Source organism: Anguilla rostrata, chromosome 15 (genome assembly GCF_018555375.3).
Source record: "Anguilla rostrata isolate EN2019 chromosome 15, ASM1855537v3, whole genome shotgun sequence".
Lineage (NCBI taxonomy): Eukaryota > Metazoa > Chordata > Actinopteri > Anguilliformes > Anguillidae > Anguilla > Anguilla rostrata.
This window is the reverse complement of record NC_057947.1, coordinates 14,370,534-14,397,243: the sequence shown is the minus strand read 5'-3', so window position 1 is coordinate 14,397,243 and position 26,710 is coordinate 14,370,534. Positions and strand designations below refer to the sequence as shown.

Sequence of the window (26,710 nt, the reverse complement as noted above, 5' to 3'; positions counted from 1 at the left end):
TCAGAATTGAATCAGCTCTGGTAAAATGAAGCAATTAGATTTTTATGTAATAGTGAAGTACAGAGTTCATACTGTGAAAATTCTGGTCATTTATTGAAATCAGCCAATTAAGTTGTTCCACCTTGAAAGTTGCAAGACATTTTTAAGTTAAAAAAAGTTATTTAAAAGTTCTGAAGTTCAGGTCAAAGTTTTTTCTCAGTTATTCATCAAGTCCTCATGCATTTAAATGAAGAGTTCTGATGCTGAATGACCCAACATGCATTCTGTCTTCCTCTTGGAACTGTTGCTTATTAACTAAATCTATAGCTATTTTAACCAATTTAAAAGGAAAGATTTGATATAGAAATGCTGCTTTGCTCAAGGTCTGAAGCATGGCTGCAGAGAAAAAGTCCATTATGTTTAATGGACAATAGCGTATTCTATTTTACTCTGCTGTGTTTTTATGAAGGTGATTGATGTAAATTGATCCTTTCGCAGCGAATGTTCCGGGCTGCAGTACAGCAGCAGAAACTCCTGTTCCCATCCGGAGCCCCTGATGCTCCAGAAGAGAGGATTAGGGGGCCGGTCGGGAAACGGCCCCGATGCCCCTGTGTCGTAACCCCCGGGCAGGCGGGGCCCGTCCTCTCGTCTCCGCCCACGCCTCCTGTCCATAAACGCCACGCCACGCCAGGCCGGCCGCCGTCTGCGCCCCTCCGCTCGTTCCGTCGATGCGCCGCTGCGCCTGCATGAGCCCTTGCGTCGTTATCCAGCGGCCGAGCGGGGATTACTCTAGATGGCATCACCGTTACTCTGTTCTCCTCCGATGCCCGCTTTGCTCTTCAGCGCGCCTGCAGGAATCGCATTAGTCCGCCCAAATCCAATGCTGCACTGTACACTCCACTTCACTGCAATAAAAAAGCAAATTATATAAACACTCCCGTGTTAGTTGTGTAGACAGCGCGACCCCCACAATCGCGTTAGTATAAAGGAATATAATCTTCTCATTATTTTGAGCGTGTACCATAACTTAATTCTTGTATTGTTTATTTCATGCAGCCTTCTTTGCTGAACTTTTCCAGTGGTGCGAATACTGGAGGCGTGTGTATTATTGCATAAGTCCTGCGCTTGAAACGTGCCGTCAAATTTCATCTTAGCAATTATAGATTCATCAGAGGTCAGCTGTCAACAAATGCTGCAAAGTTATGCGCGCATACGCTTAAACTTTTACACAGTTTACAGGAGCAGTCTGAAAGTTCTACACAGAAACCAGTCAGAATATCATTACTGTAACAGTCAAGGAGTGCAATTTTTAACTTCTGTCAACATTGCGTGTCTGGCATATACAGTACTTCTGAGGGGTATGATAACTAATGATCTAGCTCCTTCTCCAATGAGCAAATTCATATCACTGCTCAGACAGTATTTGAAATGAAAGATCCTCCACCTCCACGGTTACCAAAATATTATAGTAGCCAGCCAGGCCAGCAAGGGATTTTGGTGAAAAGGAGACAAAGTGTTGTGATGACATAATTTTTTACTAAATTAATGGTCAAACCTTATATTTAGCGATTATGGGAGTAGGAGGCCAAACAGAGGCCTGTAGTTGGGTTGTTTATCTGACAGTGGGTACTTGGGGAACTCCTTGTATAGTCCTTCACAGATTAACTGAATTAGGCCAATCAGCCTTTTTTAAATCAGGGCCACACATATTTGAAATGCAGGCATCAATTGCAATTGCAATGATGACTGAAAGCCAATCAGTCATGTGACCCCTTGACATGAAATTGCTAGATTTGCAGTTTTTTATTTAATTTAAATTTCCTTCCTTCATTTTCATATGTTTGTAATAATGGGGGATACAGCTGCACGTGTTGTATGGTTTTTAATGATTTCGTGTGTTTGCAATATTCATTGTGTCGATCCCTGTCCTGTTGTCTGCATGCAAACAAACAAACAAATAAATAAATTCCAGCTGGGTTATTTTCTCGGTCCTTAAAGATGGTGTAGTGAATTGGATCGGGCTTGCATAAGCAGGCGTGACTGTACCCCGCGGAGCTAATGTTATTTTCAGCTCGTAGCGCGGCACGTCGGCGTAGCCCTGAGTTCCCTCCGGAGGCAGCGCAAGGCAGGCTAACGTAGCCGTGAAGTTAGCCGGATAGGGCGCCTCATTTTTCTCTTTGATTTATGGCTGTTTTGGCTGGCGGGGAACGGAGTGATGGATCTGTTTGGGGTATTTTTAATGCCAGGGTCGCGAGCGCGGGGGACCCCGGCGAGGCGGTAACGAGCGGGCTGACCGCACCTCGCCTTCGCCTCCGCTTCGGCGCGGTCCCCCCCAAAGGGAGCTCAAAACTCCCCTGCGTACGCGCACGCGTCTGTGCTTAACCCTCTGTGTTCACAGTTTAACACTGCACACTCCCTGAACTACCTTTTTAAAAGCAGCGTCTCATTTCTCCTGGATTACAGGCCTCCAATGACATGCCTTATTATAAAGGTCAGAGATGTTGTCTGGTCCTCGTACTGTCATTTTAAAATGCGTTTAGTTTTTAGGTTGGGTGTTTTGAGGGCCTCAGCCCTGGTCGTTTGCCCCCCTCTCCTGAGCGCTCAGTGACGTGCTAACGCTAACAGACGAGCATCATTAGGCCTGGAGACGCGCAGGGCTGTCCACTGGAGATCCACCCAGCTTTGATCATTAACGTGCGTGTGGATCCGCACGCCGTGCAGCTGTCTCCCGCGTAGCACCGCCCCAGTCTCGTCCCAAGCGTGTCGGACGTCACGTATGCACAGAAGATGTGGAGTTTGACACGTGTTACAGGGCTTCAGTCGACACACTGTCTTAAAGCTGCGTCACTTTGTCCTTTTCCTCCACTAATGAACCAAAGCAAGTGTCTTCTTACTCTTGCACAGTATTTTTCCCTCCCGCCAACATAAAGGGACGTTTCACGCTTGTATAACACAAGTAATTTAGTGGAGCTCACCCCATTGTATTTGCATAGCGTGAATACTAGCGACATCAGCTGTCCCTCTTGACTGTTCATGGCATCGCCGTTCCTCCCGGTTGTCCGGCTCCCAAATCACCCCATTCATTTTCGGGACCTTGCCGAAATGAATAGTTTTAAATCACACCAACTGCGGAGGACAAGAGATCAACAAAAAGAATACTAACGTCAGAAGGTCTCTGCAAATAGAGTAGCAATTTTCAGACTGGCTATTGCCTAGAAATACAGCAAACCGTAGTTTGGCCATTTTATTGCGCACACCCGTGTGAATGTTATCGTGTGCAAGGATACATCACTTTGTTAAAACAAACTTTTTCCAAGTTTTCTTTTTCTTTTATAAGGCAATAAAATGTCAAAATACGTCAGATATTTAGAAAACCAGGGACTGCGAATGTTGCTAGTATTCACGCTATGCAGGTACAATGGGGTAAGCTCCACAAAATGACTTGTTATACAAAAGTGAAACATCCCTTTAAATATCTAACCACTTGGACTCTGCTCTGTCTTTTGGGCATACAGGAGAGCTGTGGCAGTTTCACGTCCTGAATCCCGCTCTTCTAAAAAAGAGGGCATCAGCAGTATTATTTGTTATACTGTTTTTCTTTCCCAGAAGCACTTACTGGGCCTCAGTTTCCACAGGAAATAAGCTTCTACAAACGCTCCAGATTTCAGCCATCTTGTGCCACGGTACACATTGTTTCTAATTGAGCTTTGGGGGACTGTGTGATGAATTTATTTTCATGCTCGTACATTTACAAATGTGTTGGCTTGTAAAGCATTGCCCTGTAAAAGCTCCCCCTTCACCACTTCAGTACAGAGGGGGCAGTGCAGGCTTGATGTGATGTGAATTCTGATTCAAAGATGGATAATGATTGGGATTGTGTAGATGAAAAGGGAACCATTTATGTGTCATAACTACTAAAAAAAATAATGGTCATGGTATTAAAACAGAGTTATTGTGATTATGCAGACTCGTTTATCAGCGATGGGTCATACTAATGAAGTCCAAGTCAATCAAATTGTTTTGCTAAGGGGCACAACCACTTTTGATTGGTTGATGGGAGACTGTGATTGGCCAGCTGGGAGTAGACCCTCCCATTATAGGGCTGACGAAGTTTGCCTCCCCTCGGTGTGATTCTGGACGGCTGTTGGAGGCTCACCCTTGGCTCGCTGATTTGGGGGAAGGTTTATCCGTCGCCATCACGCCACGCGGTTCCAGCTCGATGTGCGTCCGCTCTTTCGCGCTTCTGGGAAACAGCCGGCCCCGATGCAGGAGCCGCAGTGTTCCTGTGCCAAATTATTCCTTTATTCATCAGCTGATTGTTCTCCCTTTCCACTCTGCTGATGAGGAAATATGGGTGCTGTGTGCTGTCAGGCCCTGGGGCCCATCTGTCTCAGTGTCTCTGAATCTCTACGTCACTCTTATCTCTCACTCCTGTCTCAAATATCACCCCTGTCTCAAATATCACTCCTGTCTCTGTCTCACTCCTGTCTCAAATATCACTCCTGACTCTGTTTTACATGTGAATGAAACATTTGTGTCAGGAGTCTTATTAGCGCACATATCTGGATGGATACTAGAATGTCTTGCATGGATGATGAATTTGTTTCCTCCTCCTCCAAGTGTTCAATACGAGGCGAGTTTCATCCCCCCCCCGGCAGCAGCGATGTCAGCCGACGTGTTTACTGGCATGCTGATGTGTAATCTGGAGCCATATCCCCCATCCCATCCCTTCATCTGGGCTAATTCATCATTGATTTAACTGCTTTCCAGCAGATTTGAGATCCCTGGTCTCCCCGTCCGTCTGAAACGGAAAGTTCATTCGCATTATTTCTGCTCTTTAGAGAAGTGTGGGGGGGGGGTAGAGTCCCCGCAAATTAATTTGTGTTTGACGGAATTGGCGCTGGCGTACACGCTCGAGTTTGATGAGAGCCTGGGAGTCGTGCGGCCTGTTCATTAAAATGGCGGCAGCGCTGCATTCTAATCGGCAGTGTGTGGACCGGCGCGTCTCTCTGGGGTCCGCGGGCACGCTCGCACGCTCCGGCGACGCACGCTGTCAGACAGCCACCGCCCCGTCAGCATGAGCATGGGACGCAGGGTCATTACGGTGGCGACCGTTATCGATAAACCGAGAGGTTGCGTCTGACATGGGTATGGAAGGTACGGCGTTCAGCAGGTCACTGCGTAACCGCAGACCCCTTACTCCATCAGGGTCCACCCTTACCGCATCTCAGCTCAAGTGGACCGTGTGATTTACATGCGGAGAGGGGGGGTAAGGCTGAAACATGGAAAGACAATCTGCCTGTAAGCTTAGGGACCTGGGGCTCCTCTGAGCACCTCGTGGGGGCGCTACACTCTGCTCAGAGGCCCCCGCACATCCTGGCCTGCTGCTGCTGGGCACTGGCGGCTGGCTTTTCTCAGGGAGCGCACAATGCCTTTTGTGAGCTGGCCAGGGTCATCTCACTCTGCAGGCCTGTTAAAAAGAGTGCCCTCGTGATGGGGGAAAAAAACCTGATTTATGAAAATTGGGTAAAAATGAGTTATACCGGAGACCGCTGAGAGACGGAGCTCACACACACACACTCACACACACACACACACACACTCACACACACACACATACACTCACTCACACACACACACACACACACACACATACACTCATACACTCACACACACACACACACGCTCACACACACACACGCATACACTCATACACACACACACTCATACACTCACACACACACACACACGCTCACACACACACACGCATACACTCATACACACACACACTCATACACTCACACACACACTCACACACTCACAATACACTCACACACACACTCACACACACACACATACACTCATACACACACACACACACGCTCACAACACACACACACACCTACACACACACCACAAACGTACACACACACAACACACTAACACACACACACAACACCTACACACACACACATCACTCACTCACACACACACACACACACACATACACTCATACACTCACACACACACACACACACACACACGCTCACACACACACACGCATACACTCATACACACACACACTCATACACTCACACACACACACACACACACACGCTCACACACACACACGCATACACTCATACACACACACACTCATACACTCACACACACACTCACACACTCACACATACACTCACACACACACTCACACACACACACACATACACTCATACACACACACACACACTCTCACACACACACACACACGACACACACACACACACACACACACACTCACACACCACACACACACACACTCATACACTCACACACACATACATACACACACTCACACACACACACACACACTCATCACACACACACACACACACTCACACACACACACATCTCTCACACACACACACAACACACACACACACCCACACACACACACACACACACACACACACACACACACACACACACACACACACACACACACACACACTCACACACACACACACTCATACACACACACCACACACACACACACACACACACACACACACACACACACATACACTCACACACACACGCTCACACACACACACATACACTCATACACACACACACACACACACACTCGCGCACACCTGCCTGAGCTCGCTGTGAAGCTCCCCGCGTTAACGGCTAGCAGGTGCCTTAATTATAAGCAATCAGCTCAGCGTTTAACACATTAATAAGCTGTTGGAATGAATGCATGCTAAACGCTTGGAGACATTTGATTACTGTGAAGCCTTTTATACGTTTCTGGTTTTACCTGTTTATCGGAATATGGCACATTTTTACGCATATGGTATCAGAATTATACTGTAAACTACATTTTTGCCGATTAGCTAACCACCATTATTTTTACATTATAATAAATGCACTGAGAAAGAGTTCAGGAACTTAGCCACTGACTGTAACCTTGTGTGTCTGTGTGTGAGCGGGAGATAAAGGATGAGTTTCACTCTTAATTAGGGGAGACTGTACCTTCAGACACTTGTATTTTGTAGGACTCTGAGAATCCTGTCCCCTTGGAAAGCAGGATAAATAAGCTTGTGCGTCTCCACATCATCACCTTCCTGGTGACCCGCCTGCTCCCCAGACTGCAGCTCAATAGCTGTGTAAAGCAGCCCCTTTATTATGATGAAGCTGAGCTATAAACACGCGCGGGCTCAGACTCGACTTCCCCACAGATTCATTAGCTGCGTAGCGTGTAGCGCTTAATGCATTAGGGATGCCAACATGACCGTGAAATGTCACTGGCTTCATATAAATATTTGCTCTATATAAGTGCATTACTGTAAATGCCGCTTTCCCTGAAATGGATGACTCTTTCCTTCTCGGCCTGCACCTCTGTCCGCGAATCGGCCTGCTTGGCGTAATCGTTTTAATTTTTTATCATTTTATGAATTTTATTATGATTACTTTTCTCTTTCCCTAGTAACAATGTTTGCACTGTAAGTTGCTCTGGTTCAGAGCTGTTGGAAGAGGCAGAAAAATTCAATCAAATGACACAGTAAGGTGCCAGATTTGAGAGTTGTGCCATTTTTTACAGTGGCTCAGACTACTCCTGCATGGCTTTTTCTGATCCCTGGTATAAAGTGTGTTCATAAAGGGATGGCACGTCAGCTTAGGGTTTAGAGGTTTGTTTTGCACTTCCTTTCGGAAGGGCAGCCTGGATGATCGCTCTCTCGCTCTTACGTTCGCGGTCGGTCTTCTCTGTTTCCAGACGGGAGAGGGCGGGAAGGAGAGAGCCTCCGCGGGGTAGCGGTGTGCTTTACGCACACACACCAGACGCGCAGGTATATCAGGGTGTGGTGTATTAAACGCCAGCTGATTGTCTGCGGGGGTGAGGTAGCGGGTTGTTAGCGGGTTGGGCTAACACGGCGGGAGGGCTGACTGCTGGCGGTGGCGCGGTTGCACTTTCCCTGTGTTTGCTGGGAGGAGCCAGGCTCTCTCAGGCCTGTGAATTGCAGGGGGATGCAGAGCGGTCTTCTGAAAGGCCCTGTTTCTGCTGTATTAAAGGCCAGAGGCCTCCCTCCCTCCCTCTTACTGTCTGTTTATTTTAAACCACCTCACACTACCCAGGGCAGCCGGGTTTTACTGCTGTTACACTGAAGAGAAAGGACTGTATGCACAGCATGCTTTAAAAATGAATAATAGTGGTTCAGAGGTAATTAAAATGTAAAGGCTTTTATTAAAGCAGGGTGCTTTTTATTTTGGTGTTTAAAAGAAGAAAGTACAAAGAAGTACCAAAAGGTGCATTTCACACCTCCACTAATAGTTCCCACTCACTGAGTTATCATACATTTACAAAGGCTGTGGGTCAGAGTGACACCACAGTGCATTTTGGTAATGCACTTTAACCTGCACGTTTGATTTTAATGTGAACATAAATAGGCAGGGAATGCACCAGCCTGTTACTGATTAATGCCTAAAATCATCTGGAGTAAAACCACGGAACGGCGCGGTGCTACATTTAACGGCACGCGCCGAACAAATGGTTTTATCATCCCATTATTATTTTATCACCGTTATTTTTTAAGGCGGCATCGTCGTGAAGGACGCATCTGTCTGAAAATGAACACCCCTTGCAGATCGGACCCTTATTAGCTTTTCCTCCGCGGATTAGCACGCAGAAAGACGGGAATGAAGCCAGGCAGCTGGCGCGCGTGCGGTGCACTACTGCTGTAGGATTTTAAAGGGGCGCTTTGGTTCCGTGACTGCGGTTCCAGATAGGGGGAAGCTCCATTATTGAGGAGGGACCGGCTTTTCCCCTCAATTCCGGTCGTTTTTAAAACATTATTTTCGTCTCTGCTCCACGGGCTTTCTCCCACATCCTCCGGGCTCCGGGGCTTTCAAAGAGACGCAGAATGAGGCTGAATATTTGATCGTGGAAACATTCGACCGTCAGATCCCTAATCAGTGACTTGGATAAGCATTTCGCTGTTGGTTGATTAGGAAAAAAGTGAATTAATTTTTTTGTACTTTCTCATCAGTTTGTCTGAAGGAGCACCTAAAAAAAAATCCCGCATGAAATAATTTTATTCATTCATATGAATATTCTTGAAATTGTGAGAAAGTTCTGATGTCTTTGGAGTTTAACACTGTGCTGGGGTTAGGGCTGGGGGATTTTATTATTTGATTATTCAATCCAGGGAGCCACAGATTATTCATGCATAAAATTACTTGAAATTATTTTCCTAAAAGAGATGTGGGTCTTTGGCCGGGCTGTGTGCTCTGGATGTGAAAATTTCCAATTTTGCACCAAAAAACCCACAGAGCACACACTCACTCACACACACACTTACACGCTCCCTCCGTCATGTACTCATTCGCTCATACACACGCACTCACTCACGCACACACACACTCGCTCACACACTCTTGCTCTTACCCTGTGTAATGTGCTGCTGGTTAGGAGCTGGTGTGTTTTGTAGCTGTGTGTAATGTGCTGCTGGTTAGGAGCTGGTGTGTTTTGTAGCTGTGTGTAATGTGCTGCTGGTTAGGAGCTGGTGTGTTTTGTAGCTGTGTGTAATGTGCTGCTGGTTAGGCGCTGGTGTGTTTTGTAGCTGTGTGTAATGTGCTGCTGGTTAGGAGCTGGTGTGTTTTGTAGCTGTGTGTAATGTGCTGCTGGTTAGGAGCTGGTGTGTTTTGCAGCGGGTCTGGCCGCGTCCCCTGCAGTGTGTTTGCGCTGGCTGTGTGTCACACGTCCAGCCGCTCTCCTTGGGGACAGAGTGGCTCTCTGCGCTTCCCTCTGTTGTTGTTAATGGCGGTCCTCTGTCAGGGGCGCTGCCAGTAGTCCATTTTAATTGTGGTTTGGCTTTGAAGGGCACCCACGGCTCTTGACATTGGCTCTGAGGATTGGCCCCTTGATGTTTTTTCTGCAGATGACACACAACCGCGCGGCTCTTTCTCTCCGCGCCGCTCTGAGCTGGAGTGCAGCGTGATGAGCGGTTACGAGCCGCCCGCAATCACGCCGCGCCGCTCCTTCACCCCACACCGGACGCTTCCCGAGAAGGGCCGCCGCGCGCTGACGGAATCTTAACACCGCGGCCCGCGCAGCCCAACCGACCCGTGCGCTCTCTCGCCTCAGATCTACCGACCCGGACGAGCGCCGGGGGCTGGACCCCCACGGTGAAGCTGCTGACGGTTATTTGGTGGGAAGGCTGCTGGGCTGCATCCAGCCAGCGTGGCGTTTATTAGCCAGTCAGAGCTGAGGGAAAGGGGCGATTGGACCCGGACCTCAGTCTGTCTCCCAGCGGCCTCCGCGCTGCAGGCTCTCCTCATTGGCTTTCATTCGTAGTCACAGCTAGGCTGCGGGCTCCACCTTATCTTATGAGGAGACGGGAGCTAGCCAAACCCGACCGTCTCCTCCTGACCCATTCAGTGGCCTGTTTTATTCACACAAAGCGGATTAAAGGGAGGGCCTTCACTGAGTCAGACAGTGGACTGAGTGTCCATAATACCCCAGTAGGGCTTTACTGCAGGACTCACAGCTGTTGCCATTGCGTAGTCACCACCACAGGTTTTAAAGCATGCTGGGAACCATGATGAAAGGCACCCTGGGATAGGAGGTACATCCTGGGATGAGAGGCACACCCTGGGATGAAAGACACGCCCTGGGATGAAAGGTGGACCCTGAGAGGTGGCGGCTCGCTGCCCCTTTGGGAGCTGGTCTGAACCCTGTGAGCCGAGCGTGAGCCCACAGGCCATCACTCTGTAGCTGACGCTGCCCGTGCAACAGCGTGCAGAATCAGAGCAGACCGGAGTTAACATGCACGGGGGGGCAGTCGGGTCTAATTCACTTCACACGAGTGCCTGCTGTGTGTGGGTAGGCTGTTGAGCAGTCCCCACAGAACCAGCCGCACACGTTCATTTACATCAGCTCAGTATCGCAGCCTTCCTCCCGCTGCGCAGGGCTTCTTACACTCGCAGGCCGTTCTTCTCAAACGCAGTCTACGCTGCAGTGAGTTGGCTGTGCTGTGAGAGAGCCTTGAGGGGCCGTGTCCAACCCAGCCTGAGTTCACTGTGCTGTGAGAGAGCCTTGAGGGGCCGTGTCCAACCCAGCCTGAGTTCACTGTGCTGTGAGAGAGCCTTGAGGGGCCGTGTCCAACCCAGCCTGAGTTCACTGTGCTGTGAGAGAGCCTTGAGGGGCCGTGTCCAACCCAGCCTGAGTTCACTGTGCTGTGAGAGAGCCTTGAGGGGCCGTGTCCAACCCAGCCTGAGTTCACTGTGCTGTGAGAGAGCCTTGAGGGCCGTGTCCAACCCAGCCTGAGTTCACTGTGCTGTGAGAGAGCCTTGAGGGGCCGTGTCCAACCCAGCCTGAGTTCACTGTGCTGTGAGAGAGCCTTGAGGGGCCGTGTCCAACCCAGCCTGAGTTCACTGTGCTGTGAGAGAGCCTTGAGGGGCCGTGTCCAACCCAGCCTGAGTTCACTGTGCTGTGAGAGAGCCTTGAGGGGCCGTGTCCAACCCAGCCTGAGTTCACTGTGCTGTGAGAGAGCCTTGAGGGGCCGTGTCCAACCCAGCCTGAGTTCACTGTGCTGTGAGAGAGCCTTGAGGGGCCGTGTCCAACCCAGCCTGAGTTCACTGTGCTGTGAGAGAGCCTTGAGGGGCCGTGTCCAACCCAGCCTGAGTTCACTGTGCTGTGAGAGAGCCTTGAGGGGCCGTGTCCAACCCAGCCTGAGTTCACTGTGCTGTGAGAGAGCCTTGAGGGGCCGTGTCCAACCCAGCCTGAGTTCACTGTGCTGTGAGAGAGCCTTGAGGGGCCGTGTCCAACCCAGCCTGAGTTCACTGTGCTGTGAGAGAGCCTTGAGGGGCCGTGTCCAACCCAGCCTGAGTTCACTGTGCTGTGAGAGAGCCTTGAGGGGCCGTGTCCAACCCAGCCTGAGTTCACTGTGCTGTGAGAGAGCCTTGAGGGGCCGTGTCCAACCCAGCCTGAGTTCACTGTGCTGTGAGAGAGCCTTGAGGGGCCGTGTCCAACCCAGCCTGAGTTCACTGTGCTGTGAGAGAGCCTTGAGGGGCCGTGTCCAACCCAGCCTGAGTTCACTGTGCTGTGAGAGAGCCTTGAGGGGCCGTGTCCAACCCAGCCTGAGTTCACTGTGCTGTGAGAGAGCCTTGAGGGGCCGTGTCCAACCCAGCCTGAGTTCACTGTGCTGTGAGAGAGCCTTGAGGGGCCGTGTCCAACCCAGCCTGAGTTCACAGAACGGCCGCGCACACCCGCCTGTCACGAAAGACCCGGCGCCGCCTTGGTGTGGAGCCCCTTTGGGTCCCCGCCCCGCCCGTGCAGTAACGGGGGCCAGCTGCGGGATTGGGATCCCAGGCGTAGTGAATGAGCTTTGTCCTGGCTGTCTGTCGGCGGGGTTCTGTGGCGATGGCCCGTTCCGTGGCCGTCCCGCTCGGGCTCACAGTGCCCGTGTGCTCCCCCCCCCAGAAGGATGCAAGCGGATTCACGTTCCTGCCCCTACAGGCTCTCGGCCAAATCCAGCGCGGTGCGGAGGGAGGGGCCGTCTGTTTGCATAGACGGGAATAAACATCTATAATCCGTTACACCTGTCGTTACAGCGAGAGAGGGGGAGCGCAGTGTCTGGGGGAATCTGCCAGCGTTTAGCAGAGTCCCCCGACGGGCTCAGATAAGCCTTATTGACTCGCATCTTTTATTCGGGCGGGCTTTATTCATCTGTCTGAGCAGAACCAAGACCACGCCGTCACCACCACACCTGCAGGGAACTCAAGGCACATTGGAGAGGAGCCCATCGAGGGATCATCTGATTGGTTGCTTTTTCCTCATGTTTTGTTGACATTGGATTGTGTACCTGCAGTGCCCTGCTCCTCACCTCCCTTGGCCTGTGCGTGACTCAGCAGTTCCTCAGCAGACACAGACAGCTACTTGCCTTACGGCAGCTGCCATGACCGTGCCTAAGAACGGCCCTGTTTGTTTCGGATATTTCCTGGAAACCACTCAGGGCTTGACATTAACACTTGTCCAATTGTCTGGGACAAGTAAAAAAAGAAAAAAAGTGGTCGAACAAGCATAATACAGCTTTAACTTTCCCGAACAGACTAGTATAAATAAAAACAAACCCTCCAAACTAATAGTACCGCTATTCCGACTGATCGGAAAGTGCATGTCTCGCAGTGTTGCGCTGATTACTAAATCTCTGCATTATGCCACCGTCACTGGCTGCAGTGATTAGTAGAAAGGTCAGACTGGTGTGGCACATATAAAGTTGTGAAAATTTGTCCATAGAAAGACACGCATCTTTCTGCCTCGACTGAGTTTGTGAGGTTTGGACACGCTTCTTCAGCTGTGTCCCAGAATTCACCCAGTGACATTGCAGGGCTGCTTTCTTGTGCAGATTATTTTGTAATTGCTCAGCTCCAATCTGCAGTTTTCATCAAAGCCCAGAACTGAGTGTAGCGGGAGGGTTACGCATCGAGTCTGCACACTTGCTCGGGATCAAAAACTCTAACAGCCTCGAGAAATTCATGAGCCGGTTGATAGAAATGTGGATTATTTTACAGTTGATCAGGGTTGTAATATGCTGCTGAATATTTCTGCAACTTCATTGATAATTTTGACAAATTGGCGGTTTGTTGTTTTTTCTGTGCTATGCATCTGCTGAGCATGTGCACAATATTCATTTTTAAGCTGTTCAGTTTTATAATAGGTTTCATGGATTCTCATGTTACGACTTTCATACCACCAGATCATGTCAATAAGACTCTTGCCATTTTCAACGATTAACCTGAGCAAATTTGTCTAACGTCATATGTCGATTTGACTCGTTTTCCATTACCGTTATTGCAATAACTTTCTATGTGCATAGCGATATAGGCTAATTCTTTAATGGAAAAAGGGCTAGCTATAGCTAATTTGACAGTATCTCACTTTCTCACTGTATTACCTGACAAAATATGAAGTAGGTGATCATTCTGAAGACTGTTGAAGAGGCGGAGCAAAAAGAGTAAATGTTTTGATCTTATTTCTTGCCTTTATTTCAATAAAAAATATTCTTATTAATGTTATGAATCATAAAATAGGACAACTTCTTCTGTCTGGCTGGTGTATTGCATTTTTTATAATAGCTCGTGCCTTTATATGCTCTTAATATACAACTCTCATTGTCAGGCACATGCAGTCATGTTTTCAAAATAAATATTATATTCCAATAAGCATTTCTAGCGGAGTAACTGAGGAGTAATTTAGGTCAGTTGGGTACACTTTGTTAGCATGGTGGTGAGGGATTTCCTTGAAGAACAAAATGTAATATGTAAAATGTAATTATCTGTGCAATCTGTTGATTTGTCCATTACCACAGATATGCTGCCAGTTGTTTCATTCAGTTCTTGAATTTTTCTTTTACGCAACATAGTGGTCTGCTGCACATACTTCTGTCGAGCTGACAGAATGCCCCCCCCCCCCCCTCGTTAATTACACGCTTGTTTAAAAATGAATGTAATTTGGAATTGTCCACCTTTTCCAGCGGAATATTTGCACTTAACACGTGTCAAATCTTGAGCGACATTGTGTCACTGCTCTGGGCTGCTTTTCCCTGCTGGCTGATGATTCCCCTCAGTGTTAATCTCAGACCTTAATTCATGTTTCTTCATTGGTCTATTGTTAGCTTCTTGGGATTTATTGATAAATTGCGAGTTGTACAAAATAAATTCCATCTGTCGGTATGCAGCGTACCAGATGGATCCTGCTTCACTCGTTCGCTCAGAAATTCATTTAAACACCTGTACGTGCTGGCTTTCCTTCCTGACTCTCCCCACGTTAGATCAGCTGATTGTTTTTAATGGCGTCCTGTCTCCCCTTTCACAGCTGGGTGCAGAGCTTTGGACATGAAGGCCTGGGTTTGCTGCTGGACACTCTGGAGAGGCTGCTCCATAAGAAACAGTACGTTTGGCGGGTGGTGCTGCATGCTCCACAGGGCGACTCTCAGCCCGCCTGCGATTCCCCTCTCCTGCACCTCCGGAGCTGTGCTTCCTTTACCCTCTCTGCCTTTCCTCTGTCTGCATGAAGCAAGGACAAAAATCAGCTAAGAAAGAATAGAAGCATTGTAGTCTGCACACTTTCCTGCTAGCCTCCCAGTGACTGGCCCCTAGCCTCCTGGCTGTGCCAGTGTGCTCTGTGGATGGGACCCATACATGGCCTTTGTGTTGCCTGAGGAAGGAGGGTTGACTATTGTAGGGATTGTCTGTTCCATTTCAGTTTTGTGAACTGTGAATTTTTTTTCCCATTCAAATCATAAATGGGGGAAAATGTTCAATATTTTTCAGTTATATTGGATTGTATTTCAATTCATCTCTTGCATTGACTAAAATGGAATTGACTGCCGCTCTGCTGGGTGTTCCTTGCTGCTTTGTGCAATAGTGCCCCCTCTGGTCAGCTGACCTGCTTTCCAGCGCAACGACTGCGCCTGAATGAACCGAGGAAGTTGCACGGCTGAGGAATGGATTCCAAATGTGCATTTCAAGAAATAACAAAGTATTGTGCTTTATAGATAAAATAAAACCCCCTTTCATGATTCTGTTTGTTTTTTAGCCCAGAACCTATCGACAAGAAGAGCCAACACAAAGTGATCCAGTGTCTGAAAGCCTTCATGAACAACAAGGTAAAGTGCAGCGTCAATCATTTCACTGCCTGGCTTGTCCCTGGCTCGCAATGGCTTTGCACCATGAAAAGGGCCTGTTCTTCTTGTCAGAATATCTAAACGTGGAAAGGAAACGTAGTAGTTGTGAATCTTCCAGATCCCGGTTCTGTGAAAGGAGCGAGGCCGTGTTTGGGCCGGCTCTGCTGCACACCGTGTTCTTTTTTTCTTAAATGTTGATAACGCTCGTGCTGCCTGCCTGCCTGCCTGCTGGTTGGCTTTAAACGGGGCCCTCTAAGCTGAGCAGAGAGAGCGGGCCTTGTGTTTGTGTCGGGGGGCAGCACTGAGGTGCACTGCTTAAGTGGATAAGCTTGCCAACAAAGGGGTTGCAGTTTCAATTCCCGGGTAAGCTCCTGCCTCACTACCTCTGAGTAATGTACTTAACCAGTGTTACTTCTCTATAAATTATGGATGATAAACACACTCCAAGAAAGAGCAACTGGATCATTTTTACACGTTTAAACCCTAACGTTTAGAAGTTAAGTCATGCGGGAAATACAGGTGCTTGCTTGGAATTTCTGTGTGGGATTTGAACTTGCAACCTCTTTAGAAGCTAGGAGAGCAGTTGAGCAGCAGTGCTGCCTGCCAAAGCTGTGAAATTTAATGAAAAGCGCTGGATTAGCTGGCACGGCCGAGCGCCACGCGCGGGCTAATGGGACGGCCACGCCGGCTGGAGCCCGCTTCGGAGGCGTGTCCTGTCAGTGTGCCGCTCCTCGTCCTGTGAGGCGATTGGCTGGCCGGTCACCGGGGTGCCAGCTCACTGGTCCTCAGGCAGCAGCTTAGCCTTAGAGCATTCTAGCCAAAAGCTGCGTTGGGCTTTATCTCATCAGACAGGGAGCCAGAGCGGCCTTTTCATCTCCCCCCCGTTATTCTCTCGCCGAGTCTGAGGGTTCCCGGCGGCCTGTAATGCCGACGCGGCGGATAAAGCGCGGGCTGCACCTGATGCGTTTCCCACGCGCTGCTGATGCACGCGCCGTCTCGGGGAGTGATTTAGTAATGGGTGAAGAGACTAAGGGATCACATTCAGCTCCGGCATAAATCCAGCCGACACGTGCAGGCTCTCTGTATGGTAATGCTTAATCCGCCCTGATAACAGGGCTAGAGAGCTGGAGGAGCACCTGCATCTCGCACTCCCCTCACCTCCCCTCAGTCCCCGCTCTGTGAAAGAGAGTCGCCTCACCTCCCCTCAGTCCCCGCTCTGTGAAAGAGAGTCCCCTCACCTCCCCTCAGTCCCCGCTCTGTGAAAGAGAGTCCACCCCCAGTCCGCTCAGTCCCCTCAGTCCCCGCTCTGTGAAAGAGAGCCTCCTCCCTCATCCTCACCTCTCAGTCCCCGCTCTGTGAAAGAGAGTCCCTCACCTCCCTCAGTCCGCTCTGTGAAAGGTCCCTCACCTCCCTCAGTCCCCGCTCTGTGAAAGAGAGTCCCTCACTCCCCTCAGTCCCCTCACCTCCCTCAGTCCCGCTCTGTGAAAGAAGTCCCCTCACCTCCCTCAGTCCCTGCTCTGTGAAAGAGAGTCCCCTCACCTCCCCTCAGTCCCGCTCTGTGAAAGAGAGTCCCTCACCTCCCCTCAGTCCCCGCTCTGTGAAAGAGAGTCCCCTCACCTCCCCTCAGTCCCCGCTCTGTGAAAGAGAGTCCCCTCACCTCCCCTCAGTCCCCGCTCTGTGAAAGAGAGTCCCCTCACCTCCCCTCAGTCCCCGCTCTGTGAAAGAGAGTCCCCTCACCTCCCCTCAGTCCCCGACCCTCGTCACGCAAGAGTCAGTCACCTCCCCCATCTCCCGCCTGTGAAAGAGATCACACCCACCTCCTCAGTCCCGTTGCTCATGTGGAAAGAGACTCATCACGTACCCACACCTCAGTCCCTGCACTGTGAAAGAGACTCATCACCCACACTCAGTCCCCGCTCTGTGAAAGAGACTCATCACCCACACTCAGTCCCCGCTCTGTGAAAGAGACTCATCACCCACACTCAGTCCCCGCTCTGTGAAAGAGACTCATCACCCACACTCAGTCCCTGCTCTGTGAAAGAGACTCATCACCCACACTCAGTCCCTGCTCTGTGAAAGAGACTCATCACCCACACTCAGTCCCTGCTCTGTGAAAGAGACTCATCACCCACACTCAGTCCCTGCTCTGTGAAAGAGACTCATCACCCACACTCAGTCCCTGCTCTGTGAAAGAGACTCATCACCCACACTCAGTCCCTGCTCTGTGAAAGAGGCTCCACCCGCTCTAAACAGCCAGGTGTTTCCCACCAGCTGCTCACGCAATCAAAACCAGCCCAAATGATCATATTTAATGAATTTACCAAATATTCAGAGAAGAAAACATGTTATGAAACGTAGCGGTTCAGAAGAGCAGTTTGCGCTGTAATTAAGCCCCGTTTGTTCAGGCTCTAACGGACTTTTCCAGATAGAGTCTCTGGAACGTGGGGACCTGCAGGGGCGCGGTAAGCGGGTCCTGTTTGTGGCGCGTTTTGGTGAGCGGGGCGCGGTAAGCGGGGCTGTTGTTCTCCTCCCACGCGCAGGCCCTCTGTTTGAAAAGCCGCATTGGCGTAATGGCAGGCACTCCACTCAGAAAGAAAGCCGGCGGCTCTCTCCTCTCTCAGAGAGCTCTCCAGCGGCTCAATACATTGGGCTGTTCGGTGTCAGAAGAACAGGGGAAGCGAGAGGGAGAGAAAAGGTTTAAATTAGTCTGTTTTTTCTTCTGCTGCGGCTCCAGCGGAGAAGCGCAGCGGGTGGCTGACGGTGGACAATTCCCCGTGTGAAAGAGGAACTCTGAGCCACACCAGCTCGTTTCGGGGGCGCGGGGGGGCCCTGGAGAGTCACAGCTCTCTGGGCTTTGAGGGGACAGACTGACCCCCACTGTGGGACTCCCACCGTTCTCCCTCCTTCAGCCTAACTGGGACCCCCTTGCGCCCCCCCCTTCCCCCCTTGCTCGCTGGTTCCCTGCGTCGGGCCGAATTACCCCTCTTGATTATTCGGCGGTGGCGGTAATAGGCAGCTGCTCCTCCATCACTTCGTCCTTGAGCCCAGGAAATGTCAGCCTACCTGCCCGGGAGGGAAGGCGGGTCTTTATTCCGGAGCGTTCCGTCATTATGCCCTCCAAGAAATGCTTTTGATTAGCGCTCTCAGGCAGTGATTCTCAGCGCTCTCTCAGCGCACTCTCAGCGCATTCTCAGCGCATTCTCAGCGCCAGCGTGTACCCCTTCCCCTTATTTAGTTATTCCCGACTCAGTCGTAACATTAGAGAGACGGAGAATGGAATGAGGAGGGCTGATGGTAGTAGCAGCAGTGAAGTGTGATTGTGCAGCCAGGCTGTGAAGTGGCTGGGAGTGCAGCCTCCTGCGTTGGGAGAGCTGAACACCACGCGCTCTGTACGGGCCTCTCAGAGGCACAGAACCGGCCCTTATCACACACCGCACCCATTCAGCTCTGAACCTGCAACACCACAGGGACTGGAGGCAGAAATACGCCTTTCCATCAAGCGTCATCCTTTAGGGGGCTGTGCATCGTGATACGCTCAGTTCTGCGGTTGTTCAATCAGTGTACGCCACTGTTTATTCAGTATGCTGTACAATCCTGCTGTGCACTTTGTGGTATATGCAGTATCATGCATCATACAGTGTGCATCTGTAACATATAGAGTGTCATGCAGTATCATACGCTATGCATCATGGTATATGGAGTATCCGTATGGTACATACAGTCTCCTGGGATGATGGTAAATATAATGTTACGGGTGTGAGGATTGCGCTCGTGTCACAGTGTGACGCTCACAGTGCCTGGTGGGTAAAGCAGGAGCACATTAATCAGCCGCTGCGCCTGCGCTTGTCAGGGCCGGCTCCTTGCGTAAGCGGCGCTGAGCGGAGACTGACAGCCGCGCCGCGCCGTATTGAGGAGTTGCCACAGCTCTAGGTGTGATGTTGCCGTGGCGTCTCTTTGACGCGGCTCTGACAGCCCCTCGCCGCCGCGGAGGCGGGCGTGATGTTTCCGCGAGGATGACGCGACGTCGATCGTCTCTCCGGGCGCGGTCCGGGGTGACAGCGCGGCTGAGGGCCGGGTCTGATGTTGACGTGGCGTTGATGTGGCGCTCGAGCGTGGTTTGGAGAGGAACCAGAAGCGGGGGAGCCCGAGTCTTACCTCAGCGGCTGATGCCGCTCTGACACCTGACTGTTTGTTGCTTTGGTGGCGGTTTGGATGCTGACTGAATGCTCCAGAGTGATCCGCCACAGAGCCAAAGCCAGGAGAAGCGCCCGTTGCCGTGACAGCAGTCAGTTAGCCGTGACGTTAGCTTGACGTCTCGGGGCGATCTGCATTGGATCCAGAGCTGTCCGAATCTTCCCTCGGTCCCCAGTGTTGCTTTAACCTTCCTGACCTTTGATGCTGTGGCGAGGGGTGTGATGTTTGCCCGAGGTTGACGTGACGTTGATGTGACGTTGACGTAACGCTGATGTAATGTTGATGTAATGTTGATGTAACGTTGATGTGGCGTTGCAGTTTGGCCTAGAGCGGATCCTGAGTGAGGAGAAGAGCCTGACGCTGCTGGCCCGGGCCATCGACCCCAGCCAGCCCGCCATGATGACCGACGTGGTCAAGCTGCTGTCCGCCATTTGCATCGTGGGCGAGGAGAACACGTAGTCACCTGCCACTGCTGCGCGACACAACACCACACGATGCAACACAACACCTCCCGCAACAACACCCCTGCACGCAACCTGCACTCATGTAACATCATCGACACCTTGCACTGGTGTCAGACCTGTGTAAAGCCAGTGGGTTATGCCTATCAGTGATTAAGATTGCATACACCGCTGTGAAGGTTGTGACATTTCAGATAAAATTTTATTAAAACTCAAAGCATTAGATAACAACAAATGCATGCAGTAGAGAATGAAATCAATTTATAATACAAGCCCATACTTTATTTTTCTCTTTAAAGAACGAGCCAAAGAAAGCAGTGTCGTTAGGTATGTGTTTTTGTAAATGTAGGGAACAGAAAGAAGACAGATAAGCAGGAAGGAGAAGGCCTTGTGAGACCCTGTTTGTACGCGGCGTGCGAAGCGGGGCGATTGCCGTGAAGTCGAAGGCGCGCCGCCTGTTTGCCGTTTATCCACTCCTGCGTTTCATTTTCCCGTTTAGTCTGGAGAAGGTCCTTGAAGCCATCACCGTGGCGGGAGAGCGGAGGGGCGTCGAGAGGTTCGGGCCCATCGTCCAAGGCCTGCGCGATCGCTCCGTGCAGTTACAGGTGAGTACGAGGCTGGCCTCGCCCCCCCCAACCCCCAACCCCCCTTCCTTTTTTTTGTTTTCGCAAAAAATGCACCGCTCTTTGGAATGAAAAGTTAGACGCACTTAGAGAAAAATCCTTTTTTCTCGCCGACCTCCTCGATCAAGAGGGAAAAAAAGAGTCTACCTTGGAGCTGTCAGGCTGAAACAGAAAAAGAAAGACAGCACAAATGGGGCTGTTAAATGCACCTCTGCGTTCAGTTAATTGGTTGATTGCCTTTTCTGCTTTTGAAAGAAAATATTCCCACCATATTGTGTTTTCTTTCTTATTTCCTTTAAACATAGCATAGAATTTGTTTGAGTTGAGGATTGATGATTTGAGTCGAATGTCTTGAAGATCTCAGGTGTTTTCTTCCCCTAATGGTGACACTCAGTCCATGCTCATATATTTTTGTAAGTGATTGGACTTGCGTGGTGCTGTGAGGCCTCTAACATACACCCCGCCTGTAGTAAAGTAGTAAATGCATGAGTCTGAGATAACACTTGGATGATTATAAGTCTTGGTCACCTTATTAAATGTTACAGTATATGACCTTGTATAATCATAATTATCTTAAAGCTAAAATAGCACAAGACGCTTACTTAGATCTTTTCTAGCTTAATTTCCCATCCAGCAGCACAGCAGGGCCTTGGTTTCCCATGGCACCTTTTGTTTATGTTTTTGCTAAAGACTTCTATGTATGTTTACCTTTACTAAGAATATTCTGCATATGCTTTCCCTGTCAAAACACAGACTGATAATTAAAATAAATGATTAGAATATGATACCAATACTCATGATAGTTAATAACAACAACAATCATTACCTTAACATTTCAAATGATATTTTCATCAGCGAATAGTTACATATGATAGTTTGTTTCAAAAAGTGGAAAGTGCTGTTTGCAACAGAAGTGAGTTTACTTTGGATTTAAATGAGGTTCTTCACTTCCCCATTCAGTGGGCTCATTTAAATGCATGAAAGCATTGCTTTGGGCTCTTGAATGGTATTTGAATACAAGCATACAAACATACAGGCCTAATATTTGCAATCCACCTTTTATAAGTTTTATTACAATAATAGTAATTTTTTTTGAGGCTGTTTGCTGTGAGTTAGTGCAGCTGAATTTTGCGACCCAGGCACTGAAGAGCCTGACTCTGTGGGGAAAGAGGCCATTTTCTCCTCCTTGCTTGTTCCCCTGTAAGCCGGTGGGGGTATTGAGGGTGCATTTATCCAGCCGTTAGAGGGCAGACGTTTTCCTGGTCGGGTACTTTGATTGGATATCTACTGGTTTTTAGATGCACTGAGATTATTAAGAGGCTTCATATTATTGTGTGGGACTATTTTCTTGGCTGTGTGTAGCTTGTGTTATGTTGGGATTCTCATGTCACATTAAAGAGGCCCACATAACACCGTAGATTCTGTAGACTCAACAGATATTCAGATTCAATTCCCTCTGCTTCTTAACAGCAGGAGGCTTCTGATGCTGTACTTCAGTCCAGGATGTCTGGTACCGCAGTGTTTTCCTTAGTCATGCCTCTCAGAGAATTTTCATCAGAAGCATCACATTGGGTGGCGTAGGAGATGGGAGAAACCATGCGATGCTAAGAGTGCAGTATCTAGTATGTTTAAGGAATCTGTGACACCCCCCGCTAATATTAAATAAACACATGCATTCCTTCTCTACTAATGGAGGTGGAAAATGCCCTATGAGGTGCATTAAAGAGGTGAGATTGCATGGCTGTTATAATTTTACAGACCTGAAAATTGAAATGGTACTCAAGACAAACCTGTGGCTGATTTGCTGTCTGTTCCCAAAATCAATTCAGTACATATTGCTTGCTAGCTAGTCAGGTAGCAGGGCTAGTGCTGCTCATCACCCCATACGCAGTTCCTGGCTAGCACTTGGTTCATGTGAGCTTACATGTTTTGACCTTGCTCGTGCTAAGTTACCCATTCCCCCATAGGCTGTAATCTCTTCATGCTCTATGGTGTTTGTAAAGTGCCTGTATGTAAAGACTCCCCCTGCTTGCTTTGATTGTTAGGAGGGCCATACCCCCTAAATCTTGAAAATGAAAAGTAAATATTCTATTTCCATTTTAATTGTGTCTATTCGGCTTTAGTTTTTCCTACATTTATGTTCATAGTAAATCTGCAGTTCACCCAAACATGGTAGCCCAGTTCGATATGAACTTAATGTCTGGAAAGTGTAAAAGGGCCAAATGCAGTTCATATATCATGAGAAAGTTAAAAAAAAACAATTACAATCCCCTGCCCCTCTTCAAAAATCAGTGACCACACAGGAAAATGAGCTTGTAAGCAGAACTGAAAGCTGAGTTCTGAAAAGGCATTTCTTTGCTGACGGTTCTGTGGCTGAAGTGTAATCTAGTTTAGAGCCTGATAGAGTGTTAACAGCGCAAGTCCTCTGCCTGGTAAGTGGCTGAACGTGATGAAAGCTTGCCGTCGCCCATCTAGAGAGCAGACCGCCTTACTGCGCTAATGTTTGTGGAGACGGTGGGGCGGCTTTTCTGAAAGCAGTCGCCTCCTCTTGGCTGTTTGTGGACCAAACCTGCTTTGATGTTTGTGGACCAAAAGAAAGACCAGAGGAAGGGTCTGCCTTCTAGAGAGCTACTTCCAAACTGTCGTGTACTTCGATAGGAAATGTGCCTTTATTTATGTTGCCTGTGCAATCTCTTATTTCCATTTTTCTCCATCCTCGCTCGAGTGTGCTGCCGGGCTCAAGCCAGTACTTGTGATGCATAAGGCGAGCTCCATGGCTGCGAATCGTAAAATATTATTCTGCTCACCTCTTGAGGACACGGCCTGATTTGCCGAAATTGTGTATCGGGCATGGCAGGAGGAGCAGACGACCTCTGACCCCGAGCAGACAGCGCTTCAGACAGCGGCTGCATGCGCAGTGGCGGGTGAAAAGGGGAGCGGTGTGGAACATCTCCGTGCTGGTGAAATATTATAGATAATAAGCGCTGCTGGCTGGCATATGGCTGTCAGGGAGGAGGATTAATGAAAAGCAGGATTGGTAGTGATGGGAGAGGGAGAGAGATGTGCGCTTTAATTTGACAGGGCCTGGGCGGGCGCGCCGTGGTCCGTGTGCGCCCCGCTGCGAGGCGCGATGCCGCCGCCTGACCTTTACCCACCGCCGCCGAGCCCTCCTCTCCATCACAGAGCAGGACCAGGAGGCCCGCCGCTCTCCGTCTCTGTCTGTCCTCTCCCTCTCTCTGTCTATCTCTCTCTCTCTGTCTGTCCTCTCTCTCTATCTATCTCTCTCTCTGTCTGTCCTCTCCCTCTCTCTATCTATCTCTCTCTCTGTCTGTCCTTTCCCTCTCTCTATCTCTCTCTCTCTCTGTCTGTCCTCTCCCTCTCTCTATCTATCTCTCTCTGTCTGTCCTCTCCCTCTCTCTATCTATCTCTCTCTGTCTGTCCTGATCCTCTCCCTCTCTCTATCTATCTCTCTCTCTGTCTGTCTCTCTCTCTATCTATCTCTCTCTCTGTCTGTCCTCTCCCTCTCTCTATCTATCTCTCTCTCTGTCTGTCCTCTCCCTCTCTCTGTCTATCTCTCTCTCTGTCTGTCCTCGCCCTCTCTCTATCTCTCTCTCTCTGTCTGTCCTCTCCCTCTCTCTATCTATCTCTCTCCATTTCTTTTTCTGTCTCGCTTCCTCCCTCCCTCTCTCTCTCCATCTCTCCCTCCCTCCCTCTCCTCTCTTCTTTCGCTTCTCCCTCTCTCTCTCTCTCCCTCTCGTCCTCTCCCTCTCCCTCTCTCTCTCTCTCTCTCTCTCTCTCTCTCTCTCTCTCTCTCTCTCTCTCTCTCAGGGATAATAGATGCAGGGTGTGTGTTCCCTGCCTTGCTCCACTGGGGTTTGGGTGTACTTTCCTCTGCTCCTGTATGTATGGATGCAATCATCGCTCTGCTCCCTTGTGCTTCCAGCTCTGAGCCTTTCCCAGAATTCCCGGCATTCAGCCAGTCACTCACACAGGAAAGCCCAGCTCGGGTCTGACCCCAGTGCTCTGGTGTAGATGAAGCGGGGAGGAGAGACGCGGGGGGTCCTGAGATCAGGCGTGTGGGGGGTCAGTTCCCAGACCTGGATCTCTCCGCCACTGCGCTCTCATTTATTCATTTTAACCGGGCTCTTCCCCCCATATCCTTACACACAGGAAGTGACTGATTTCAAGCCCTAAGTGTTTCCACTCCATATTTCTATCAATCATTTTGTTCAAGAAATCTTTATATTTTTATTTTTATAGATTTGTTTGTGTTCATAAATGTTGTATTTTAATAGTTTTTTTATGCAACTGAAGTGGCATTGCAGGTTCCTTTACTGTCATATTGAAGCAACCTTGTCAGCAGGCATGATTAATCAATTACCGCATGGCTGTTCATGCAGAACTGGGACAGCGGCCTGTTGGAGGGGGCATCTCCTAGGTCTGTGACAAGCTCAGATAGGGGAGAGATGAAGCTTATGGAAACAAACTTGAATGACTGCACAATAATGGAAACCTTCAAAACAAACAGAGGAGGGTAAGATAGATACTGTAGAAACCTTAAAAAGTTATGGAATGTGGAGAGAGAGATAACGTGAGCATGACACAGCCTGTAAAAATCAGCAAGGAAAATCAGAACTCTCCTGCACACTCAGTCTGATGGCATGGCAGTGGGTGCTTGTAGAGCCTCAATTTATTTACCTTTTTACCTTTTTTTACCTAATTCTTTTTTATTTCTTTCTTTCTTTCTTTTATTTGATTTTACCATTTTATGGTTTTATTTTTTTCTGGTTATCAGAGTACAAATTTTGACTGATTTTTGCCATCAATATGAGTTTTGTTTCGTTTCACTTCTTTCATTGTGAACTAGCTTGTAGTTTGGTAAAGTTTCTCCCACACTGGTTATTGGAAATAAAATAAATAAGATCCTCTTCCGTTTCTATGACGGGATGCTGGACTCGCATGCTGTACCGCCGCAGAATCCTCTACAAACTGGCATCTGGCATCGGAGGACGATGGAGCACAGTCACGTCCATTGCTATCTCCAATGCTCCAACGGCACCACGTTTGCAATATATTCTTCACCGAAATCTTGCAATTCCATGTTTGTATAAATTCTGCTTTCTAAAATATGAGGTCTTACACTCATAGGAGCGTGCGAGTGTAAATGCCATCAGAGCACCAGCATTGTCATTTTCCACAAATAAATTAATGTTCCCGTGGAATAATGCTTTTTACCAGAAAAAAATCAAAATAAGTTATGTTGGCCAGTATGCTGTTGCATTCCTACTAAAGTTAGGACGAAGGACAACATGCAATTTTCAGGTTTGTACAGAAAACAGGTGGACAAATGTGACATTGATAAAATTCCAGAGCATGTTGTAAGTGTAAATGTTGGCGAAGGCCAGCTTTAGCCAAGCAGTGGGCTGAGAGTTCTGTCAGAACATGGCTGCAGTCATTTAGTCACCATGTCCTTCACAAACTCATCCTTTATGCGTGCGTGTGCCTGTTGTCGTGGTCCCCGGATTGAGCACAGAGCACACCACGTGCGGAGTGCAGGAGCCACATGGCTTGTGTCAGTAAATTTGCTAGCGACATGCCTGGATATAAATGAGTAAGGTGCTCTTCCCTGTGTCTGAATAACATGCCTGTGTTAGCAGCGCGGGTGATTCCATTTATGAGCATGTACTCTGCGCGTGTGTTTTATTATTAAACTCCGGGGGCGTGTAAATAAATAAAAGGAAGCGCTCGTGTTTTCCTTTCCGGC

General features: G+C 49.1%; 1 protein-coding gene across 1 annotated transcript in view; it reads left to right on the top strand.

Moving 5' to 3' along the window:
* The window catches only part of LOC135240415 (protein diaphanous homolog 3-like), a 343,268-nt gene that overhangs the window by 102,596 nt on the left and 213,962 nt on the right, over positions 1–26,710 (top strand). Inside the window, exons 6-9 of the mRNA XM_064309839.1 lie at positions 14,858–14,932; positions 15,581–15,650; positions 20,181–20,317; positions 20,823–20,928. Of these exons, the coding sequence (XP_064165909.1) occupies positions 14,858–14,932; positions 15,581–15,650; positions 20,181–20,317; positions 20,823–20,928 (388 nt within the window). The remainder of the gene's footprint in view (positions 1–14,857; positions 14,933–15,580; positions 15,651–20,180; positions 20,318–20,822; positions 20,929–26,710) is intronic.